Genomic DNA, 23,060 nt, shown 5'->3' with positions numbered 1-23,060 from the left:
TTAAATTATGATAAAGTATAAAAAAAAACATAAAAGTAATATATCAAAGTTGTTAAAAACATTTATTAACTTACTTTATCCAAGTTAGGTTATCTGAAAAGAAGATTATACTGCATCTATAATGTTTATATGCATATAATGTGAGATAAAATAATTTCTGAATGTTCAAAATAATCAAATCATTCAAATTATACATGTATTCTGAATCTGTATGTGTACTTTATTTTGAATTTCTCGCTTTACATATCGACGTTATTTACAATCCGTCTGATATCATCCGGGAATGAATGCATGAGCGAATTAGGGCGATAATAAAACAGCGCAAGAATATGTTAAATGCGATAAATGTGCACAGCATATGTTTATTTAATTATGATAAGTTAATGCTGACTACAGATAACAATTCCTTGAAACGAGTATAACTATTTATTGCAGAATGTATCTGTATTTCTCTGAAAAGATCAGATTATTTCATGATATAAAGAGGTTTTTTTTCTCTTTCCATAAAAATTATTTTTTTTTATATGGAGGTAAATATTATTTTCAACATAAATAACGTATAATTTAATATTAATTAATCCTTTCGGTGATTATCATTTTCTTACAAAAATATCTCCGCATACAAAGCTACAATAAATTAATTAATTGACATTTTACAAAATAATAACATGAAAAAAATAATAATTAAAAAATTCAAGAGGGGTTATATATAAAATGTGTGTATATTTAACTATATAATTTATTTAATTTAATTTATTATACATAATTATTAAAAGTTTCTTTAAACTTGTATGGAAATATATGAACATTATATTTTTCTACGATACCATAGTACATACATTGCGTCGATTTAATGTAGGATTTTAATTCTTTGGTTTTATTTTAACACAGAAATATTATTAAGTGTACTTCCTCTTAAGCATTTATATCATTAAATTATATCATTAAATTATCACTTACATATCACTATTGATATAACTCGGAAACGCGTCATCTTATTAACATGAAATACAGGATGTTATCGCGCAAAAATGCTACTTTTTTAGAACGAGATTAATACGAAGTAATTATTAATTTATAAAAAATTGATAATAACGTTGTTAATAATGTAATGAAAAATTTGTAATATTCTTAAATTTAAGAAAAAAAAAGTACTTTGTTTTGTGCAATGCGACGATATTTAATGTAAAAGAATCGCTCGTAATATTAACTGGAGTAAACAATAATTAATTAATTTACACAACATAATTTATAATTTATAAACAACGTAATCGCAAGTAAATTACGCTCATACTCATTGTGAGTAAAATTGCCAGATTTATCAGACATTTTTCGCATCTGTTTATTCGTAAGCAGATAATTCCGCATCGAGACTATACAAATGTTTAATATCATCTGGATAATGATGGTATGTCGGCACGCTGTATTTTCTTGCTTGTTACACAGGATTATTATTTCGCGCTTTCCACCTAATTGTGCATTCGCGCGCAATCATAATCTAGTGCATTCTCTCTCCCTCGGTTTGACGTCATCCCGTTGAAATAGTTGATTCAGAAAGTTGCACACTCCACTGGTTAAATTCTATCGGCGGTCATTGACAGTACGATGCTTAAATGACTTGTTTTTCTGCTTATCTCAATTATAGTCACGTTCAGCCTTCAAGCGCGTTTAATGTGCGTAAGGTCGGAAACCAGTATTCGCGCAATAGGATCGCGCAATAGGATTTTTCAATAGGATCGAACGATTGATTTTTCATCGATTATTTGTTCATGACAGATTGCATTTCGTCTAAAAATGCTTCATGTTTTTTTTTCTTATGACGTTATTGCATTATTAATGACAGGTGGACTTGACCATGAAATGTAGTGAATAGTGTCATCACACATCCTGGTTGTTGGATAATGGAGTAGTTTGTAAAGGTATTTCATCGTATACATGCTCCGTGTTATGGTCAAAGTTTGTTTGCAGACGTATCAGAGTTGCCGATGGTCGATCGTAATGGCCATCTTGTAACAGATCTAGGATTCACAGTAACACATAAGTTGAATATTTTAAGAATTGTATAGATAAATTAAAATTGTATAGTTTAGCCTTTTTATTAAAATAATAATTATATCATAATTACAATTTCACGAGAATAAAACTATATATAGAATTATTAACTATCATTAACTACTATTTATTAAATCTTTTTACTAATTTAATGAAGGCTAATTTTCTTTTTGTAATTATTATGTTGTTACTGTGTTATTTTTATATAGTAAATTTAAAAAGAAAATGGGGAAACTTACCGCGAAGATTACCGGAAATTCGCAGACCTATTGTAGCGGCGCCATTAGCATAAGTATTCAAGGACTCAATGCCGTCGACGGTGAAAATAGTTTCCGGTTCCGCACTAGTAGCAAATATGGGATTCACACAAATCGGAGGTGCTAAAATCGTAACAAAATCGCAGATATACATACGCGTTAGTACAAGAGATCTGATTAGCGATCGTGCAAAGGATTTAGATGATATCGCACGTCCGATTATAGCTTCTTCGCTAGTTATGACGGCCAAGATTATCGTCATGGTCGTTACGTGGCTAGACCGCATCAGGGTCAAGGACACACGGATTTCACTAACAATTCAGAAGCAAGAAGAGAACGTTGCATCAAGTGAATGTAATGCTCGATACTCACGAGGCAGGCTAGCATTCACTACTGTGGACAGTCTACCGCTGTTCACGCTTTCGTGTTCTTGACTTTTGGTCTTCTCGTCGTCGTAGATAGCAAGACGAACGGTCTCAAACAGCTTGGAACGCATGTGAAAAACCATAACCACCGCAAGCGAAGTCAGACCGAGAGAGACGATCGCAGCCACGACAATTAGAGCGATGTCCAATGAAATCGGCGTAGATGTCTGAATGTCATCTGTCGCGGCAATAAAAATACTTTTGTTTCACAACAGTGTAATATCGAATGCAGGCGCGTGAAAAAAAATATGAAGATATTTTTATATCACAAGCAAAGGGTAGCGGGCTAATTATATATTTATATATTTTTTCCAAATATCTCTGGAAATAATACCTTTATGAACGGTTTTTACATAATCGATATTTGGCACGTCGATACTTTCATCATTTTGCACGTGTCTGAAAAACGCGTCCTTCGTTGCAAACTTTTGCCTATCATTATCGACGTTCCTTCTGCGTTCGGGAACAGAGACTAATACGATTACAGGTCGAGCAGTGGTCGAAAGATTCTTTATTCGCGTCTCCTTTGTTGTCGGAGGAATCGCAATCGAAGCTGTTGTCGGACTTGTTGTTTCCGCAATGTAATTTGTATCATTCCAATTGTTATTAATATCTGCAGATAAAAAAATATTATATAAATATTATAACATATTATATAATATTTTTAATCTATATTATTAGTTAATTATTAAATTATTAAACTGAAAGACTATCGTTTACGTGAAAAAAGATGCTGCTGTTAATCACGGCAGCGTGTTAAAAAATGCGTAAACATTAATAACAAATAATTTTTTCACGTCGCGTAAGGAGAGTAAGAAATATACATATATAATTCAGTTGTGATGCTAGCTCTTTGACTAATTAATTTTGTCTTGCTATCCCTGCGTAGCTGGCTCTCACGCTTAAGAACCTGAAGAGCCATTTCTACGTCTTTGGGCAAACAATTAACGCAACATGTACACAAATGCTTTCTTCGGTAAACGTATTATTTCACCTTCTGTATGGCGCTCGGTAGTCTCAATCGGTGTCGAGACAACTTCTGTGTACTCCAGGTTGCCAATTCTGGGTGTTTGTATGCGTTCAGTAGTAGAACTCGGCAAATAAGCGGGTGACGTTTGTTTGTCTAAAGAGGCGTCGCCGTTCCTGCATCTTCCGGTTACGGCATCGCAGTTATTGTCTCGGTTTTGACACGTGCATTTATTTGCACAATCTGGGCCCCACTGGCCGATTGCGCAATGCTCTTGACATCTGCAAAAAAGTGATTACTTTTACAACACAATTTAATTTTAATATATTGATATTTTGAATATTATGATGCTTTAATTTTTTGGCAAAAGCTTTTGTTTATGTTATGAATTTTTTTTTAATCGCTTACTGTGGTCCTTGCAATCCCGGAGAACATTTACAAGCGCCATTTATAGGATTGCAGATGGCATTTTTACCGCAATTGCATATTTCCATACAGTACAGACCCCATAATCCTATCGGGCATTCTGCAAGATGAAATTAATATTCGAAATTTTATAAATATACAACGCTTTAATATTTAAGAGAGAGAAGCAATGTCTAATATATTTATTCTATTAATATCTATTTGTACTATCTTCGCAAAAATAGCTTACATATAAAATTACAATATCAATATATTTTATATATATTTTGAACTACAATTTTTATATTTTTGTGTAATATATTAATATATTACGCTTAATGCTATAATTTCCATGTAAACACAAATAATTTAATGTAATTGCCGAGTCTAATAAGTCTTTCGAAATGCAGATATAAAATGTATCTAGGAGATATTTTTAAGATGAATGAGATTATCATTGAGAATATGTCTTTTATAAAGCATTGACGTCACGATTATATGATATCGGACGTTGTATCTGATCAACTCTTTGCCGCCCACGACCTTCTCGAGTGTTCATGGGAAAGTAGCGGCTTCGTAACTTCCGGGCTTCCGCAACTTTCGAAGTCCCCGATTGTATTGACGCAACAGTTGCATGCAACTTTTGCTTGTTTGATAACGCGATAAATCTGTAATTTTATCATTAACCCTAATATGGGTTCCCCTTCAATAAAGAAATATAAAATAATTTCGATAAATTCGAATATATATATATATATATATATATATATATATATATATATATATTACAAAAAGTATAAGATTATAATAAATATTAATAAATATTATAGAAATAGCGGAAAGAATTGATTGAAGTTGATAATGTGTGAAAAAGCAAATATTACTTTAAAAATTTTCTTTTTATGTATTCTATTGCTTTAGAATAATAGATTGACATCTTTGTTTTACAATAATTTTCATTATTGCAACGATGTGTAATATAACGTTAGTTTAACGAGCTGTGAAAATAATGCATACTTATTATTATGATTTGTGTGAAAATACTATTTATTTCTGAAAACATCACATGTTTTACATGCACGTTCTTTTGATCATGGAAGGTCAGTTCGTTTCATAGAGCGTGAAATTTCTCGTTGCGTTTTGTACTTATCCGTTTCGGATTTATTCACTCTCAGTTCCGTTTCACAATCGAGTAACGCATCATTTATTGTTTTAGTCTCAAATGCTTTTTTTCGAGTGGGAATTATTTCGAAATTGTCATTGAATTTTTATAAATCATCACACGGACCTTGAAAATTAGCAGTGAGTTCATTAATTATTCAGTTTTTTCAAGGTTTATTTCGCGCGATTTTATATGTATATTTATAGCTGTTTATTGCCTTAGTTTACATATATCTTTTTAAATGTCACAGCGATTTATTAGCATCTAATTAGCACTGTAGACATTATTCCGTTTCGATAAATAGATGTGGCAAGTATCATCGACAAAGGATGATGCTTCAACGATCTTTTAAAATACCTTCGCTATTTTTTTTTTTAGATATCATCTAAATAAATCGCTCTCATATTGATATTGAGAATGATGTTACAGATAAAACTAGTGCTGCTTTTAGTAATCATGTATATTGAACAATAGAAACTTAATATATAACTACTATATATTAATGTGAGGCATTTAATAAATTTTCTTAAATTAAAAAAGTAAATTTAAAATTGCTCAATAATAAGAATCATGTAAAAGAGAGATGCAATGAGACTTGAAAATACAATAGGGAAAAAAAATTTTATTCTTTAATTTTTTATCGTATCTTGTAATCTTTTTGGAAATGCATTACACAGAAAGCAGAAAATATATAATTATGATAATTAAAACATATCACATTCACGCTATAAAATATATCTTAAAATATAGTAGCTATATATTAAGAAAATCTTAAAATACATATATTTTAAGTGTTTTAAATGCAAAAATTACAATTTATACGGTCGATATAATAAATTACCAAATTCAAGATTATATCTTATAAAAAAAAGAGAATATTATATTTTGACTTACCATGAGCGCAGTCATCTCCATAATATCCAGGATCGCATTGACATTTATTCGGGGCGATGCATACGCCCGCTAGACATTTTTCGCAAAATGGTAAACACGTCGCATTCGTTTCTGCATCGTTGTGAGACATTTTGTATCCTTCGCAGCATTCTTTTACAGTTTTCGATTTCTCTTCAACCTGTAATACATATTTCGTGCTTATATTTTAATTGAAATAATTGCAACGTTAAAAGAACACTTTAAAATTTAATTTTTATTTTAAAGTACGCTTGTTATCAAGAATTATTAACATTTACTGATAAATTTTTGGCATTTTTATTGTCGCACATTAATAATTCGATTGAATTATGAGATAATTTTTTTTAAATGCATTATTATTAAATGCTATAGGTATCTCGTTTTATTTTTTGTTTCGAAAATACGCGCGATTTCATCGATGATTCCAATTTCAAGAAAGAATTCCGGAGATAAGACGATCGTTATTTCACTCTCTAAAGCATGAGATTCCGATCATTAGTGAGAGTAAAAGTGAGAATGTGGCGTGGAATGCAGAGAGCGCACGCGATGAGAAATGAAGGGGGATTACAAGGAACAAGATGAAGAACATACGCGCGCGCAAAAGAGTACCTCTTTGCATAATAAATTCATTCGTAATAACACGTAAAAATATGACAAAAAGATATGATAATAAATAAGGAATAAATGTATGCAAAAATATAAATTGAAAAGATAATGGTTAAAAAAATTTCGATGTTTATATAATTCTAATAATTTATTACAAACGATAAATTACTTTTTTATTTACAGTTACACATGGCACGTGTAAGACTTTATATAATATATGTTATATATAATATTCTGCTGTCACATATATTTTTTTACAAGTTTTAAACTTTTATTTTGAGAGACCCTAAATATACAATATAATAATTTGGCATTATTTCCCAAGAATGCTATTACGTGATTTGTGCTCATTGAGAAGTGAAGACTTGAAAATAAATCCTCTCTGACGTAAAAGGAGACGTGAAAACCGGCGTTCATAAATTAGGCGTTGAATTAAGACCGTCATTTTTTCTCTTTTCTATATGCAAACGTTATTACATTTCGCTGCCGTTCACCGCTTCCGCGGCCGACAGGCAATCGCATTGCGTGAAATTCGCCTGGAACATTGCAGCAGACCGAACGATCGCGTTACATTCTCCCCTTTTACTTAATTACGGATGATGTTTTGTTCGCAAAACGGGCAGCGCACCTTTAATACGTATTATTATGCAGATTTTACGCGATCCAATTTTTTAACTGGACATTCGACACGCTGTCAGTGAAATAATGATTTCATAGCATACTTTTAGAAGCACGAACAAGGTCTCCGTTATAAACTGAATTATATGCAAATTTATTGAGGTGTGTGCCTCGTGAAGAGTTTGAACACTTTCTTTCACTTTCACTACGATCTTTTAAGAGGTTTTTTAATATCTTGACATATACATGATGTTCCCAAATTTGTGTTATTTTTTTCATTTGAGAATTTTTCAAACAATGTAGAGATGGATTTTTCTAGAAATACTTATGTAGAAATAAAATATGGAATATAATTATATAACACAATTAGTCACATATAAATCAATGCAATGATATAAATTTAAAAAATTAATGAAGCATCGAATATAAAAATTCTTCTTAATTAAAATATTTCTTTTTAATAAAAAAGATTACTTTGATAGAACTATGATTTTAAATGTAATTGTTTAAAAGCTCAATTCCACAAATTTAAAATGTGTAAAAAGAGAGCTGACGCTTACAAATAATTTTTTATTACAAAGCATTGATATAAAAAAATGTTTTTTTAAAAATCTGTTGACTTAATATAAAAACTTAATATTCAACACTAAATAATTTATATATATAAAATTTTAGCTGTATCCATTAGGTTATAATCGATGAACATGTTTCACCTCTCCTCATAAATCATTTAAAGTCACCAATCTTTAGAGAGAGAGCAAGAGAGAGAGAGAGAGAGAGAGAGAGAGAGCTCTCTCTTACTAGATGCTAGACTGGAAACTGACGTAAAAGTTTTCTTGTTCTCACTAAATGCCGTAACTGACATGATTAATTCGCAGAGCAAACCTTCTGCATGCATAACTCTCTTAACAAAAAAAGAAAGTTATTAATTACAATATTGCGCTGGGCTAAATAATGATACAGTTTATGGGGCGCTTTTTTATCAACTTTATCGATTTTTGATATCTAGCGATATCTGATAGCATTTCAATAGCATTTACGATTTTATTCGATAATATTTTTCCTCGCAGAATGTGCAGTTTATAAAATTTCGTAATAAAGGTGTCTTTTTGGAATTAATTAGTGTGCCGTAATTATGAAATTTATCTTTTACTTTTATGATATATTTTATTTTAATTACTTTCTATATAATTATGAAATGAAGGTGTGCCTTGGTTGATATATATAACATAAAACATATTGAATCACAATTATACTTTATAATTATTATAAATCATATACAAATATTTTATAATTAAAAATTATATATTATATAACTTTTAGCTTAGGCAAAAAAATCAAAATTTTGAATTTATTGAACATTATAGATTAACGCAGATATAAAAGTTTGGTACTATATTATCCGATTTATATATATACAGTAGATTGAGAGTCTTGTCCATAAATGTCTAATGCTCGTACGTTATTACTCAAAAGTTGGGTAATTCAGACGTTTTCTAGCATATTAGAAAACGCCAAGTGACCTCGACTTGTCCAACGGTAATTTTCGCTCATTATATTATTTTACTCGCATTTTTTATCGAACATTCCTGTTTTAATTCAACTGTTAGGCGACATTGCAGCTATAATCGATAATTATTAGCGCATTATTTTCATGATTCCTGGTTTTATTCCCGACTAATAATATTCGTCCGTAACTCGTGCGATACAGTTGCTTATTTTTTTCAAATTAAAAAAAATTCTTCACGCTCGCGATGTTGCTCCAGCGTCTTCGCAATAATGTTACAAGTTTATGTTACAAGGCTCGCACGTTTATTAACTTATATACAAGAACACACCCGATAATTAGCGAAACAACGACAAACAAGTTGCCTTCACACAAAGCATCTGCTCGGATTCGCACTGTCGTTAAAATCCCGTTTTTTATTTACATAAGCATTGCGCGTTCTCAATTACATCGCTTCTCATACATAATCTATGCCTTACACGATGACGGTGTAACACCTGGTCGATTGTTTCGATAGTATGCTAATAAATCGAAACCTTCGATTGTATGGCGAAATCATAAAGAACATGTGATTCAATGAATCGATTCATAGTTACGCGATAAGTATTGGATTGGCAAAATTCCAATGAAAGCTGTTGCGTATAATTTCGTGTGTGTAATTCCATCATATATATAAACGCATATAAATTAGGACAATGACGCGAGACGGATACTCTGCAAAGTTCTAAAAGTAAATAATATAATTAATATTATTTGTGCATTTCATTTAATTCTCTATAAATTGAAATTAATTATTTTTAAGATTAGCACGTTTTGTTGATTATGTGCACATTACGCAAATAATTTTTTAGACATTTCTTGAGTGAAAGCGGAAGTGATCAAGCAAGTTTTAGTTGATTACCTAATTCTATAATGTAGGACTTTTACACTACATTTATATTTCTTTTTAATTTTTATTAAGTGGAGCAAAGATATATAGATATTAATTTTAAAAACTTTTACAATGCTATAACAAAGGAAATTATTTCCTCTTTGCGTACGAAATAATTTATTTATAATTTTGCTAATTATATATTCAACATATATTTATTAAATGTATGATCATATATTTATTAAATGTATGATCATCTATTTTTAAAATTTTTCAGTAGTCCGCGTATTAGTTTACTAAATGCTTACTTCATTAAATGTATATTAAACGCACTGTAATTTTTTATAACAAAGGAAATTATTTCCTCTTTGCGTACGAAATAATTTATTTATAATTTTGCTAATTATATATTCAACATATATTTATTAAATGTATGATCATATATTTATTAAATGTATGATCATCTATTTTTAAAATTTTTCAGTAGTCCGCGTATTAGTTTACTAAATGCTTACTTCATTAAATGTATATTAAACGCACTGTAATTTTTTATATATAGATCGTTTTTTAATATTTTTATATAGAAATAAGCACCACGCGCTTCAAGAAAAAAAAGATGCAACTTTCGAAACAACACGCTAATTATAGCAATGTGCATGACACACTATATCGACATAACGACGAAATATCCTTTTTTTCTCATAAACTGCATGAAATAAATCCATTGTCCACGTAATAAGCAACGCGCAAATATCTCACGTACATATACGTAAATCCTGTTTTGCATTATCTTATTTTGTATGCGCGTGTTTTTAGCGCGGGAATGTCTCGCACGGTATTTTCCATTTTAGGTTTGATCATTCTCTTTCGGCTTTGATGTTATACACACAGTGGTACGACATGCCGATTACGAAATGTTCAAACGAGCAAGATCATTTCACTTCCGGTTAATTCTTCGAATCACGAATCCTCAAATGCGCACAAATTTTTAAAGCCGGGCGGAGCCTCGTTAATCTAATTGGCAGACGGCTGATTTGTTCGACCCACAAATATAGAATCCTGTGAGAAAGCGCGAGTTTCTCCTGTATAACTTTACGACTTTCAATGCTAAGTTGCAAAATAAATTAAGTTTAATTGAGATTCTTAAGTATGGTTCTTCGTATTCAATTTAGTTTAATATAATAAGTTACTATACTATTACAATAAAAAAAATCTATTTAAATCTATTTAAATCTATTTAAATAAGTTTCAAAGATTCCAAGGATAAATTCAAAAATATCTCTCTCTCTCAATGTTATTTTATATACACTTTTTAACTTGATTTTGAATATTTATATAAATTTATCTATTTAATTTATGTAAAAATTACGGATTTGTGTGATTCTGTATTTCAATCTGTTTCTTAAAAATGAAGTCTTTGGTTTATTACTTAGATTAAATATTTTTATACTACAGATAGCCAAAAGAGAGTGACAATATTGTATGTGTATTCCCTTCAGGAAAATGAGCGTAACACATTTGACACAAGAGATGTGTATGACTTTTCCAAACACTTGACATTTAAATTTATTAAAGTTATATTTTTATGAGAATCTTATCTGCTATTAATTCTGAAACGTAGGAAACATGGCCAGTTTGCGATGACACGTGATATTTTTTACACATCAATTATGTTAAATTATTTACTGCAACTTTGTTTGCACGTTACATCTTATCATCGTTAAACGTCACACTCACTTTCGTGCGGCATATTATCGAATGCACAAGCAGTGTAAATTAACGCGAGATTTCACATCGGCATTATTATTACGCGTCCGCGCCTCGGTAATTCGTGCCTTAATTGAAGCGATATCAGGGTTCGATGTCGATCTCTCGTTAAATTATAAGCAGGCCTGATCGTTGAACGTGTACTTGCATTGCATCCTCCGCGAGATACAATCTATCTGTGTAAATGTAATTTCTCGTATACCGTTTATATGATTATCTTCCTATTTATCACGCGATTAGATGCGTATTCTTTGGAAAAATGTTATTGCGCGAAAAATATATACATCCTTTTCTCCTTTATTACGTATACTTTTCGAGAAACTGTCTGTTATTATCGCGTGAAAATCGAAGATATATATATCTGCATCTACCTGCGATGTGTCGAGTTAAATGTTTCGCAAAATTGTCGACTTCCGGCGTTTCCTTTCTCGAGGTGCCGCGCAAAGTCGTGCGAAATCCTTTTCAGCTCTAATGGCCCGCTTCTGGATCGTTTCGTAATCCCAGAGACAGGACAGGTTCCTCCTTCTTTCGGCGCGATTCGTTAATTCCGCATTTCACAGAGCGTAATTATAGCTGCAACTCGTCCCTTCCCTCTCTGCCTCTCGATCTCATTCCGGCGCTCACACATATACAGGGTGTTACAAAAGCATCGGATTTGCTTAGCACCATGCGATAGAGAATGAAAATCTAAGAAGATTTTTCCTCAACGAAAATGTCGAGGGAGGTCATCATTTTTTGCAAGTTCCCAATTTTTGCCATCATATATCTTAGTAACTAATTGTAAGCCTTAAATTAAAATTCTATTCAATTAAACTCGACCTGAAATTAACTAAAGAATGCAGTTTTGTTAATATTTTAATTCCATAAAGTTTATTTTGCGAAAAGCCCTTCATTTTCAATCACTTATAACTCGAAAATTATTGATGCCTCGACATTTTCATTGAGGAAAAATCTTCTTAGATTTTCATTCTCTATCGCATGGTGCTAAGCAAATCCGATGCTTTTGTAACACCCTGTATGTGTATTTTTACCTTCTTTTTATTTATATTTACTTAATCAGACCGCCGCTGTTAATACAGACTTTCCCCGCAATAAACTCGGACTCGCGGCAGCGAGAGCGAGACGGACGTAAAACAAGGACATGCGTGCGATACGAGAGAAAGACGAAGAGCGCAAGAATGTAAAAGCGGAAGAGAATAGGCAGGTTGTTTTTGTGTTGCATTGTGTATATATGGGGCGTTACACGATTTACCGCATAGGTGAATTTACCGCCACGCGAAGTATTTCGCCGTGTTTGCAGGCCGATCGTTTTCCATTCGCGCTGCTTGGGGAACGACACTTTTCCCTAACGAGAAGTGGAAATGAGAGCTTATGTAACTTCTATTGCGACGCAATCGCCGTCATTAGAATAAATTATAGATCTATTGTTTAGCGAGTATGTGTTCGTTCTTTCGATAATTTTAAATTTCGACGCTATTTCTTTACTGCACGCGTCACGTCTTTATATTTGACGCATGGAAATTTTAAGCTATCGAGATTTTATAGTGAAGAATAAATTTGTCATATAATTTGATAAATTTCTCATCAAATTATAAAAACAATGTTAATTTTCTTTTATGGAGCAACACTTTCTCGCCTCGTTGTACGCTAAAAATTTCTGCGAAACCGATCTTACGATGAACTCTTTTGTTGTGTAAGATCAGTATATTTTCCTATCCCCTTTGAACAGCCTGGGAAAATGACTCTTTTTCATGAGCCATAGCGTAGCAAGAGCTTACGAAATTTATGAATTATGATCATCATAGAATTCACTGACGATGAAGGGTAAAATTAGATCAGATTGTGTGCGTAGATATTTGCATTAAGCGTGAATTCGTATTTTATTGTCGGAAAAATCAGGCGCTCTCTTGACTCTACAAATATCAGCTTCTTTGTTACTAATAAAATTTCTAATTTTCTTCTAACTTTTTTAATATACCCAAGTTAAGATATACCATTAAATAAATTGAGAAAAAAAAATTTTTAAATAAATAAGTTTATGACAGAGTTAATTATGCTAGCGATGCTTCTGAATAACGTATGTTGGTTCGTAAGAAAATTATTGAAATTGACATAATAATTGATTTATATATGGATGTAAAAAATTATTGATAGAGTATTGTGTAGCTTGCCAAATGTTGGAACTGATATTTTCTAAATCACAAAATTAAAATTAGCAACAAAATTAGAACTCACCTTTATACGATATCGTTGTCGTAGCTCGGTCCGCGTCTTGGGACATCTTGGAGGAATTTGTAAACACCAAGTGAACGTGTTGACTACGACCGGCTCGGTATAAGTCTCGTATGACGTAACCGTATAACTGTAATGTACGATCAATTAGCTATCGACTAGTCCCGCAAGTCCCTTATCGAGCTTATAGCGGTATGCAGCGACGGCAAGGTACGCGCATAATAATGATATGTGTATTACGCATGCCGGCTACATTGTCAAGGCTTTTAGGTGAAGGTCTCTCTTTGAAAATATACATCAAATAGATTCTATAATATCATCGATAATTAAAATTATCGCACTTATATTTAATCGTATTTTGTGGGCCACTAACTTTTCTATTCTTGAGCACACGTGATCCCCGGTTAATGAGTTGGAAAGGGTCACCGTCTCAAAAACCATGATCAAAAAGAAGATCCACGAGATCTCCGAGAGATTCATTTCAATGCAATTACGGGATCTAGAAAATGCACTTTTTAAATATTTCTTTTCTACAATCTGTATGAACATATTTTGAACAATATTTTTCTAAATATACTTACTAGTGTTAGTATGACAAAAGTATTTGAGCTTCGTGTTTCAAACACGATTTCTTCAGAATAACCTACATCGAAAAAACCCTGGTAGTCGTTGGTGTTGTTTGAGTAAAAGTGACGCTTCCATCTTCTCGTATATCATTAGTCAGATGGAAGAAAAACTGTTACCGAATAGAAAGTAGGTATCTTGTTATTATCGACATATATGTATAATGTAAAGTAAGAAGAGGAATATATAATATAAATTAATCTGTGTGTGTGTGTGTGTGTGTGCAAATCAAATATATACATATATATAATAATATATAACTATCAATTATATATAATAATTTATTGGGGGAAGAGACTATATTATCGTAATGATAACTGTTAGACATTCGTACAGGAAATGGGCGGAAATGGTTATATTACAAATGTCCCCTCCAAAAAGATCCTCTTTGAGAGGAAGTATTAACTGTGACTCTAATTGGTCGATCATGGTTTGGTACAAGTGTGACATATAATATTGAATATACATCAAGTCAATGTCAAAGCGTAACAAGGATAATGCAGAATATTGCATGACAGAGAATGAACCACTAAATAGGAGAAATCGATATTCATATGAGAGAGAATATTTCGAACAGAGCAAATTTTGTGATAATTTTCGCGATAATTTAATCGGTTATATAAATTTTCTCTATTATATAATCATTATCTATTTGATATTATTATAAATTAAACCGGTGTTTTGCAATGTTATTATTTATATTCTTTATTGTGAAAAATAATTGATCTAATATATTTATAAATATTATAAGAGAATATATATATATATGTATAATTATTTTTTGTTGTTATTTGTAATATCTAATTGTTAATTTTAGAGACGTATTCATTTGTAAAAATATTGCGAAAAAAATATTGCTAATTAGTTGATTAAAATAACCGCTACGATATGTTAATTCGATTAACTATTATTAATAGGAATCACACAGGAGCTTAAAATTTCACATGTGGCATATAGCACAACTTTTTTCTGCTATCATAACTCGGCGTGATGTGAACAAGAAGTTGACATGATGTCGTCGTTAATTCAAACGCGTCGACCAGCTGCTTTAGTCGTGAGAATTTAATTTCTTATTCAGAAATATTACGAAAGTCACAGTTTTAGTAATTCAAAAGAAATATCGTGATACTTTCGATCGAGATATACGTTTTCTAACATCGTGCATGATATATACCTGTGAAAGCTGATTACTAGATGTATTAATTTATTACCTGTATAATGTCATTCAAAATTAAACGTTTATAATATTCAAATTAAATCAATCAAATTTATTTCAATCAAATTTATTTTAATCAAATTTCTCTCTTTCTCCTACAGAAAAAAATATTTTGGCGATAGCTTATGCATATAATTATATTGAATACAGAAGAAATCTTCTCCGTTTAATAAATTCTGATAAATTCTGAATTAACTAGTCTAGCTACTGGTCCTTCATCTTTCAAAATACTTTATATTATAATTAATTTCATATTTTATAATATGTATCTGTGTTTTTATACATATTATAGAATTGACAAAATAAGAAAGAGTGCGAGGCAGATATATATTGCAATTCTCACGGAAGCCATTAATATTTTAAACTGATGTAATTAAGATATAAATTTCAAGGATATTGATTCCTCTATTAATTTAAAGGTCGTCAACTTTTTTGGCCTCGAAAGCCATTTTGAATATTCTATATTCTAGAGATCTCATAAATTGTAAACTTCTAATAGTAATGTAATGTAATAAAAATTTCGACTGCGATTACACATTTACCGAAATGACTAGACCAAGAATGGACCGAGGATGCATTATCTTATATGTATAAAATTAATGTAGGTGAAATGTAGATGCAAATTAATTTTGTCGACGTTACTTTCGTTTACATTATGCGGTTTCACCGAGAATTTTTACGAGTACGCTTATATAATTATAGTTGGTACGATTATGTCAATTAAGCAGCACTCTGATATAAAAAATATATTTTTCGTAACAATTTACGGAATAAAGAAAGTGAAGCAATACGTTCTTATTGCGTTTGATCTCGTAAAAGGGAAATAGTCGTATATACATCATATTATTGCTATTTCAACGTGCATCGGGTCACTATGCGGATTAATATCAGCATTTATCTGTGTGAAAATAGTCGTTCAGTTTTGCATTATTCTTTTCTCTAATGAAATGCGCAATTTTTTTGCCATTCTCTACTATAACAATAATAATGTGTTTACGTATTTTAAAATTTTCCTTCATTAAAATTGATGTGATTGAAATTATCACGAATGCACATTTATATAGAATAATGTATTATAATATAATTCACACAATAGAAAAAATAATTGTCTTTATTTTTTACTTACTTTAAGTATTGCAATTTTTATTTTAATCCGTGTAGTTCCTTAAACGTTGTATCACTTCTACGTTAGTTTCAGCTTATCATGTTCTCTGCAATTTTCATTGAAAATGTAACATGTCATTTAAAATAAAAATTTTTTCACTTTTGTCTCACACAGAATAACTTATCAAAGATAAAGTGTCGCCATATCGCTCATACTTTAGAAATAAGAAATACTTGCAGACACTTTTATTTTCGCGGCATATACCTTTCGTAAAATTCAAACGAGTTCGTGATGCGAATGTGAACTACGGACTACCCTTCATTCTCGCGAGAATGCCGTATCATTTTGCGAACGCACACAGACGTGTATTCCTATGATGTTTTTACCACTCGAGACTATTGCAAGGGCCAAGCCTTCGCTCCGGGAAATGTCACTGTCGCTTTCACAGAGCGATTCGCAACTGGTCCCGGGTTCGTAACGAGCAATTGGCGTCGCCGGCACTCGGAATGCACTTGTGGCACAATGAACTCCGACCCTCCGACAACTACGACCACGACGACTACGACGACGATCACGATGACGAGAATTCGAGGAGAGGGCGCGTTCAGAGGGGCCAGAGGTCGTATGGGCCCTAGTTCCCGAAGCAAGAGCGAGAGAGAGAGAGAGGGTGTGGTACCATCATGCTGGTACTTCAGCTGGCAAAACGACGAGGATATCCTACAGAGACATTGACATTGCGATCAACAAAGTGCTATTGCAAGTCACCAGCAGAGCATGACAATAATAAAAGAACGCGAGATCGATATTGCGTATACATAAAAAGATGGATTGGTTGATCAAGCGACACCAAGTTCGAGAGCATGAAGATGCGAATCGATAAATGACGAAATGTTCAAGCGGTGTTCTTGAAAAAGTAGGCTGCTGAAACAGAAATCTCGGCTTCTCTTACGCCATATCCAACTTAGCAAAAAGAGACTTTCCATCTATCACGAAACACGAAGCAACAAACGCAGTATGAGATAACTTGTATTATTCCATAATTGTGAATTCATTATTAAATATGTTATAAACATATATAATGTAATAACTTTGCGACATTTATTGCAAAATAGAAACGCATTATTATTATACATTACCTTGCATCATTTGCAATTTATAGTCTACATTCATTTCACAGTTAGCTGTTACATTATATACATTCGCTTGCGTAACTTGCAAATTAATAATACTTACATTTTTTTGTAATTTATTTTTTTCTTACTTTATAATAGCTCTATTCTCATTGGTATGTCGCGGATGTCGCTGCTCACGTTAAAAAAATAATTAGAATAGATACGCAAAAGCCGGAGTTTAGAGTTGTCTGTCGGAATAGCCGAGAGCAGGCAGACTCGTGTAATGAGATGATTGGAAGAGCAATTCACTGTGTTCCCTCTTATTCTCGCAACACGCAATAGATCGTACTATGGTCGGATCCTCGCTCGAAGCATCGACCGCTTAATCTCGTAATGCTGTACAACATCCCGCTAAATAGAGTAATTAGTAATTACGGGGGAACGCTCCCTTTGCGATTAATGCCGCCTGTGTGTTTCGCAAAAATTAGTCTCATTACTTATAATAAAAAAAGACTAGCTTAGCCTTGGCATGATTTTGCTTGTTGATATTATCAATATATATTAAGAGATTATAGATATTATTAAAATAAATTTAATTCACTGTTAAGTACAGATATATTTCTAGATTAAGTTTTTACATGAACATTATAATTTAATATTTTTTACTTGTAAATTAATATAAAATATTATATTAATATTGTCTGGCGCTCTGAAAATATAAAATAAATGCAGTACTTTTTTTTATTTTTTGACTTATCTTTTGGTTATTTTATATTTTCAAATATTAGTTAATATACGATGACGCATATATTCTACTATGTATTCTATTGCAATTGCAGACACTTAAACATTTTATAATCGCAAGATAGCCGCACGTAAGTGTGCGACGTAAATTCTGTTTCAAAGTTATATATCGTTGATTATTTGCGCGATGCATTGTGGAGATTATACGATGCGCAAAAAAGCGTGGAGAAACAATTTAACAATATGAATAAAATTAAGACTACTTATTAATTCCGAAGCACATTATTATCTATATTATAATTCAAAAGCATTTATAAAATAAATAAAACTTTTAAGAGAGAAAGAGAGAAAGAACTATTACTATCATTTTATATCTATTAAATTTAAATAAATTTTACCAACATATGTTCATATTTTATTCATATAATTTATCTTGAATTTATTATCGAAATAATAAAATATATACATAGATACATTGTGAAGAGATTATTTTTGAATAAAATGCAAATATCTCGCTGGGATGAAAAGTTTGCGATGTACTGTATAGAACTACTAATTGTATATCAATTATATTATTTATGTGTTACTTATCATGCACACGTAGTGCATGTAAGAGCTTGCCGTTAGCTAAAGGAAACATTTTTCGCCGAGCAATCGCCTGTCGATCGTAATCTTTTCTGAGTAATGTAAAAATTATTATGCACTTCCTTCTTGGCGCAAGCTTTCTACATAATACACGCACACTTGTTTATCTGAAAGAAATAATCGCCAATTTTCTTAAGTTTTGTTAAACTGTATTCTTGAATTTGCAAGTTATGCGACATAGTTAATAAATATTTTTTAATAATGGCAATAGCACATAAATACGCAAATTGCAAAACAGCAATTGTTTTTTCAACGATATTTGTGCAAAATCTGTGACCGAATTCTCGTGCAGTCGTAACAGCATAACGAAATTAATTAATATGAATGTTTCAATGACAATAAAACTACCTGGATGTCGCGCGCACCAACGGCATGTCGATTAATTAATTTCGCAATTTTGTGTGAAATCACGCGGAGCGTTGTTGCTCAATAATACGCGGAGAATCAGTCATCTGCGTTGGAAATATTTTTAATTTGTGTAAACATGTCATCGAGGCGGCCATACAACGACCATATGAATTATTATCGTCTATTTGTACACGAGATCGATTGTAAATATAGATTAAAGCACCATAACATCCTAACTTTTGCGATCAAAAAAAAAAAAAAAACGGACGGATTTTTATACAAATTTTTTAATTTATTGAACAAAACGACGCACATAAAATATAATGCTGTAAAAAAATTAGGTTTAGTGCTCCCATTAATTTCATGTTTGATTATCTGTAAGTTATAACATTTGACCCCTAACGAATGCGGGAACAATTATGCATATTGACGAGCATTCGTTTTATTGATCGGTTATTATCAGAGAACGAAATTGTCGAGCCTCTTTACGCGATATTATAATTAAGCGCGGTGATTTGCCGGCGGAACGAGCAATCGAAGAAAGAAAACGGGGCCGCCCTAGAAGAACTACTCGGACTCGCCCGTGGCATTTAGATCGATTTAACTACTTTTCGTCCTTGTATCTAAAGTGAATAAGCGAGCTCCCGCGCCAAGCGGCAAGAAGCAATCATTATAAATAACATCTACTTGCTTTTCTTATATTCGACTTTTCGTTTTTACGAGCCACGTATAAAAAGGGCGCAACTTTTCGCGCCGATTGCGACCGACAATATATCGGTATCAATTATCATTATCGATTATCATTAATTGGCGATTACTTAAAAATAATTATATCGAGAGAAATTCTTCGTGAACGCTAACGATTTGTTTGCGGAGATGTGTGTCTCTTAAAAAAGTATCTCTTAAAAGAGTAGCCGGATATAATTGGTTTTACGAGTGATACAAAAGCGACGGGGATTATTGCGTGGGAAAGACTTCGACACTCGCTTCGACGGATTTATGCAATTCTGCATTGGAAACCGCCTCTACAAGATTTCGATTGCGAATCGACAGAATGGCGCGGAACAACGGAATTGCGTAACGATTACGCTAATATGTCGTGTTGTTTAATGCGCCCGTTGATCGGGAAACGTTCAATTCATGCATCGTACGTTGCGAGATACGTTGCGATTTGGACACAGGAAATAGAAAGTAGTCGGATTGCAGAAATTTTATTTGCAGAGAACAATATCAGAGTAAGGAGAACAAGATCTCAGAAAATCGTAACTCTCTTATTATTTGACGTCTTCTGCGGGGCAATGATATATCTATGCTTCCGACCAGTTTCGTTACAAGTAATAAGATCCCGATTACTGTGTATTTATAATAAATCACACACGGATGGATTGATCTTAATGATCAAAATTGAAAAATGTTTTTTGCGAAATCAAATAATATGTGCAATGTTTAAGAGAATTATAAACAGATAAAATAATTTTATTTTTAGAGTTTGTGAATTATTACACACATTCGCTGATTAATCAATTTATATTTATATTTATTGCTTTAATAGACTATGATGAAGATAAGAACTGAAAGTATATTGAAATCAAGAGAAGATAATTTTTCACGGTATAGATGTGTAAAAGAAAAATTGTTGAATATATTAAATTTTAATATTGGAATATTGAAAGTTTTAATTAAAGTTGCAGCGTAATGTTTCTGACGCTTTTCTTTTTTTTTTAAGGATTAGTAATAGGATTAATATCAAATTATACATAATGAAAGAATTTATGGTAATCATTATTTTAATATTGAAATAATATTTGTACATAGTTGTGTCACACACATAAATTAAAAAAAAAATATATTCTGATGAAAGAGAGCGCGGTTTTGAAAATCGCGTTTGCGACAGTAAACACTTATTTGAAACGCGATTCCGCGATTCCTGTTTTGTGTAATTCGAATATATTAACAAAGTTTAACTTTCATTTTTTCCAACTATGATGTTTTATTAAAACAAGAAGTAGAAATTTCTTTATAATGACATTATTAATGAGTGTTCATCAAGTCAATATCTGAAAAATACATTCGATGGAAAACTCATAGAATTGTAAATTTGTAACATTATCTATTTGATTTAATTTAAGGCTTTTACGATTATATTATTGCAACCATGAAATGTTAAACTATGAAAAATTTATCTTATAATTTTATTATTTCTATAGCAATCCCATCGATTAATACAGGAAATTATATAAAAATTTGTATAACTTTTTTTATATTATATATAATGTTTATAATTTATATAAAAAGTGTAATTATAAAATATACCTATATGTAAAATTGATAAGTTTTCTAATGAAATATCGATAAATGTTCCAATCGTATTGAAAGGAATTTTAATATACTTAATGCAAAATAATGGTTGAAATGAAATTGATCCACAATTGAATATGGACTTTCGGCATCACAACCAACATGACTTGTTGCATTAATTAGCGACACAATCGTGCGAGACAATGACATTGGTGCCAATCTACGTCTCGTATTGCGTAAGTCGTTAGCATTGTTTCGTTGGAACAGGACTAATCATAATTACCCTCATTATCAGCCGAGTAATGCCAGATATTATTCTGGGATATCGTTGACCCCGAGTTTGTTTCGCAGACGTAATAGTCTTTACGATCACCATAACGATCTCGGTGCAGCTCGTTTCTCAAAAGCTCACCTTTTAAAAGACAGAAAACCTTCATTATCTTTCGCTATTTGTCACGACGTTAATCGTAATGCGATATTTTCCCAAGTAGAACCGGCTAAACAAAGATAATAATGACAGATAATTTGTAACGTCAAAATCTTTTGATGCTGATTTGATCTCCCGACAATGACGATGTGCGATATTATAAGAGAGAAACATATCTGATATTAATATTAGTGCAATGAAAGATTTACGTATTTGTTATAGAATTATACGCTGCAATTTAATAAATCTATTATAAAACAGTTTTATATTTTTAAATAAATAATTTTTTGATAAAAACGTGATCAATGATACTCTATATATCTTATATCTTTCTCTCTCTATATATTTGAAATTCTAAAGCATACAAAATTCTAGAAGACGTCAGAATTAGTTACGTTTTGATTGATTTTTGTGATAGCTGAGGGTCGCCAAATATCTAATAGAAAGTTAAAAAGTGAAGCCATAATTTAGGTAGCAGAATTTAATCGGAAAGATTAAACCAGTTATACTTTATGCTAATTAGAAATCTTATATGCTAACGCATCAGTACATATTCGAGAGTTAGATGAGCCAGTATCTCTTAATTTATATTTATCATTTAATCTCTTTAAGCTTGATCACTTTCACCGATAGTTTCGAAACGACTAACAACGTCGCCAAGCACGTGCCCATAAGTACATAACGTATGATCGATCTCCTTCGATATTCGGTCCATCTCGTGTCATCTATCTTGCTTGAACCGATTGCATATATAATTCTC

The 23,060-nt window shown here is 31.6% G+C and overlaps 2 protein-coding genes across 4 annotated transcripts in view; one reads left to right on the top strand and one right to left on the bottom strand.

Moving 5' to 3' along the window:
* The window catches only part of Wat (worker-enriched antennal transcript), a 142,634-nt gene that overhangs the window by 28,958 nt on the left and 90,616 nt on the right, over nt 1-23,060 (top strand). The window lies entirely within an intron of this gene.
* Nucleotides 798-17,258, bottom strand: LOC145939648 (uncharacterized). Of its 3 annotated transcripts, none has more exons than XM_083044112.1 (12): nt 16,991-17,258; nt 16,748-16,832; nt 14,363-14,517; nt 14,155-14,280; nt 13,785-13,911; nt 6,163-6,340; nt 4,110-4,227; nt 3,729-3,982; nt 3,069-3,347; nt 2,682-2,912; nt 2,292-2,432; nt 798-2,018 (listed from the first exon to the last, which is right to left on the bottom strand). In XM_083044112.1, exons 4-12 carry the CDS (start codon nt 14,259-14,261, stop codon nt 1,879-1,881), a joined length of 1,575 nt encoding a protein of 524 aa, XP_082900238.1. In that variant the 5' UTR covers nt 14,262-14,280; nt 14,363-14,517; nt 16,748-16,832; nt 16,991-17,258; the 3' UTR covers nt 798-1,878. The 3 variants fall into 3 exon arrangements, with proteins under 3 accessions (XP_082900238.1, XP_082900239.1, XP_082900237.1); XM_083044113.1 differs by having other exon boundaries at nt 17,113-17,248; XM_083044111.1 differs by having other exon boundaries at nt 16,748-17,258.

This window comes from Prenolepis imparis, unplaced genomic scaffold, assembly GCF_030444845.1.
Source record: "Prenolepis imparis isolate NDT839.2.m4 unplaced genomic scaffold, iyPreImpa1.0 SCAF_8, whole genome shotgun sequence".
NCBI classification, from domain to species: domain Eukaryota; kingdom Metazoa; phylum Arthropoda; class Insecta; order Hymenoptera; family Formicidae; genus Prenolepis; species Prenolepis imparis.
The sequence above is the reverse complement of the archived record's forward strand: the minus strand, read 5'-3'. Positions and strand labels throughout refer to the sequence as shown.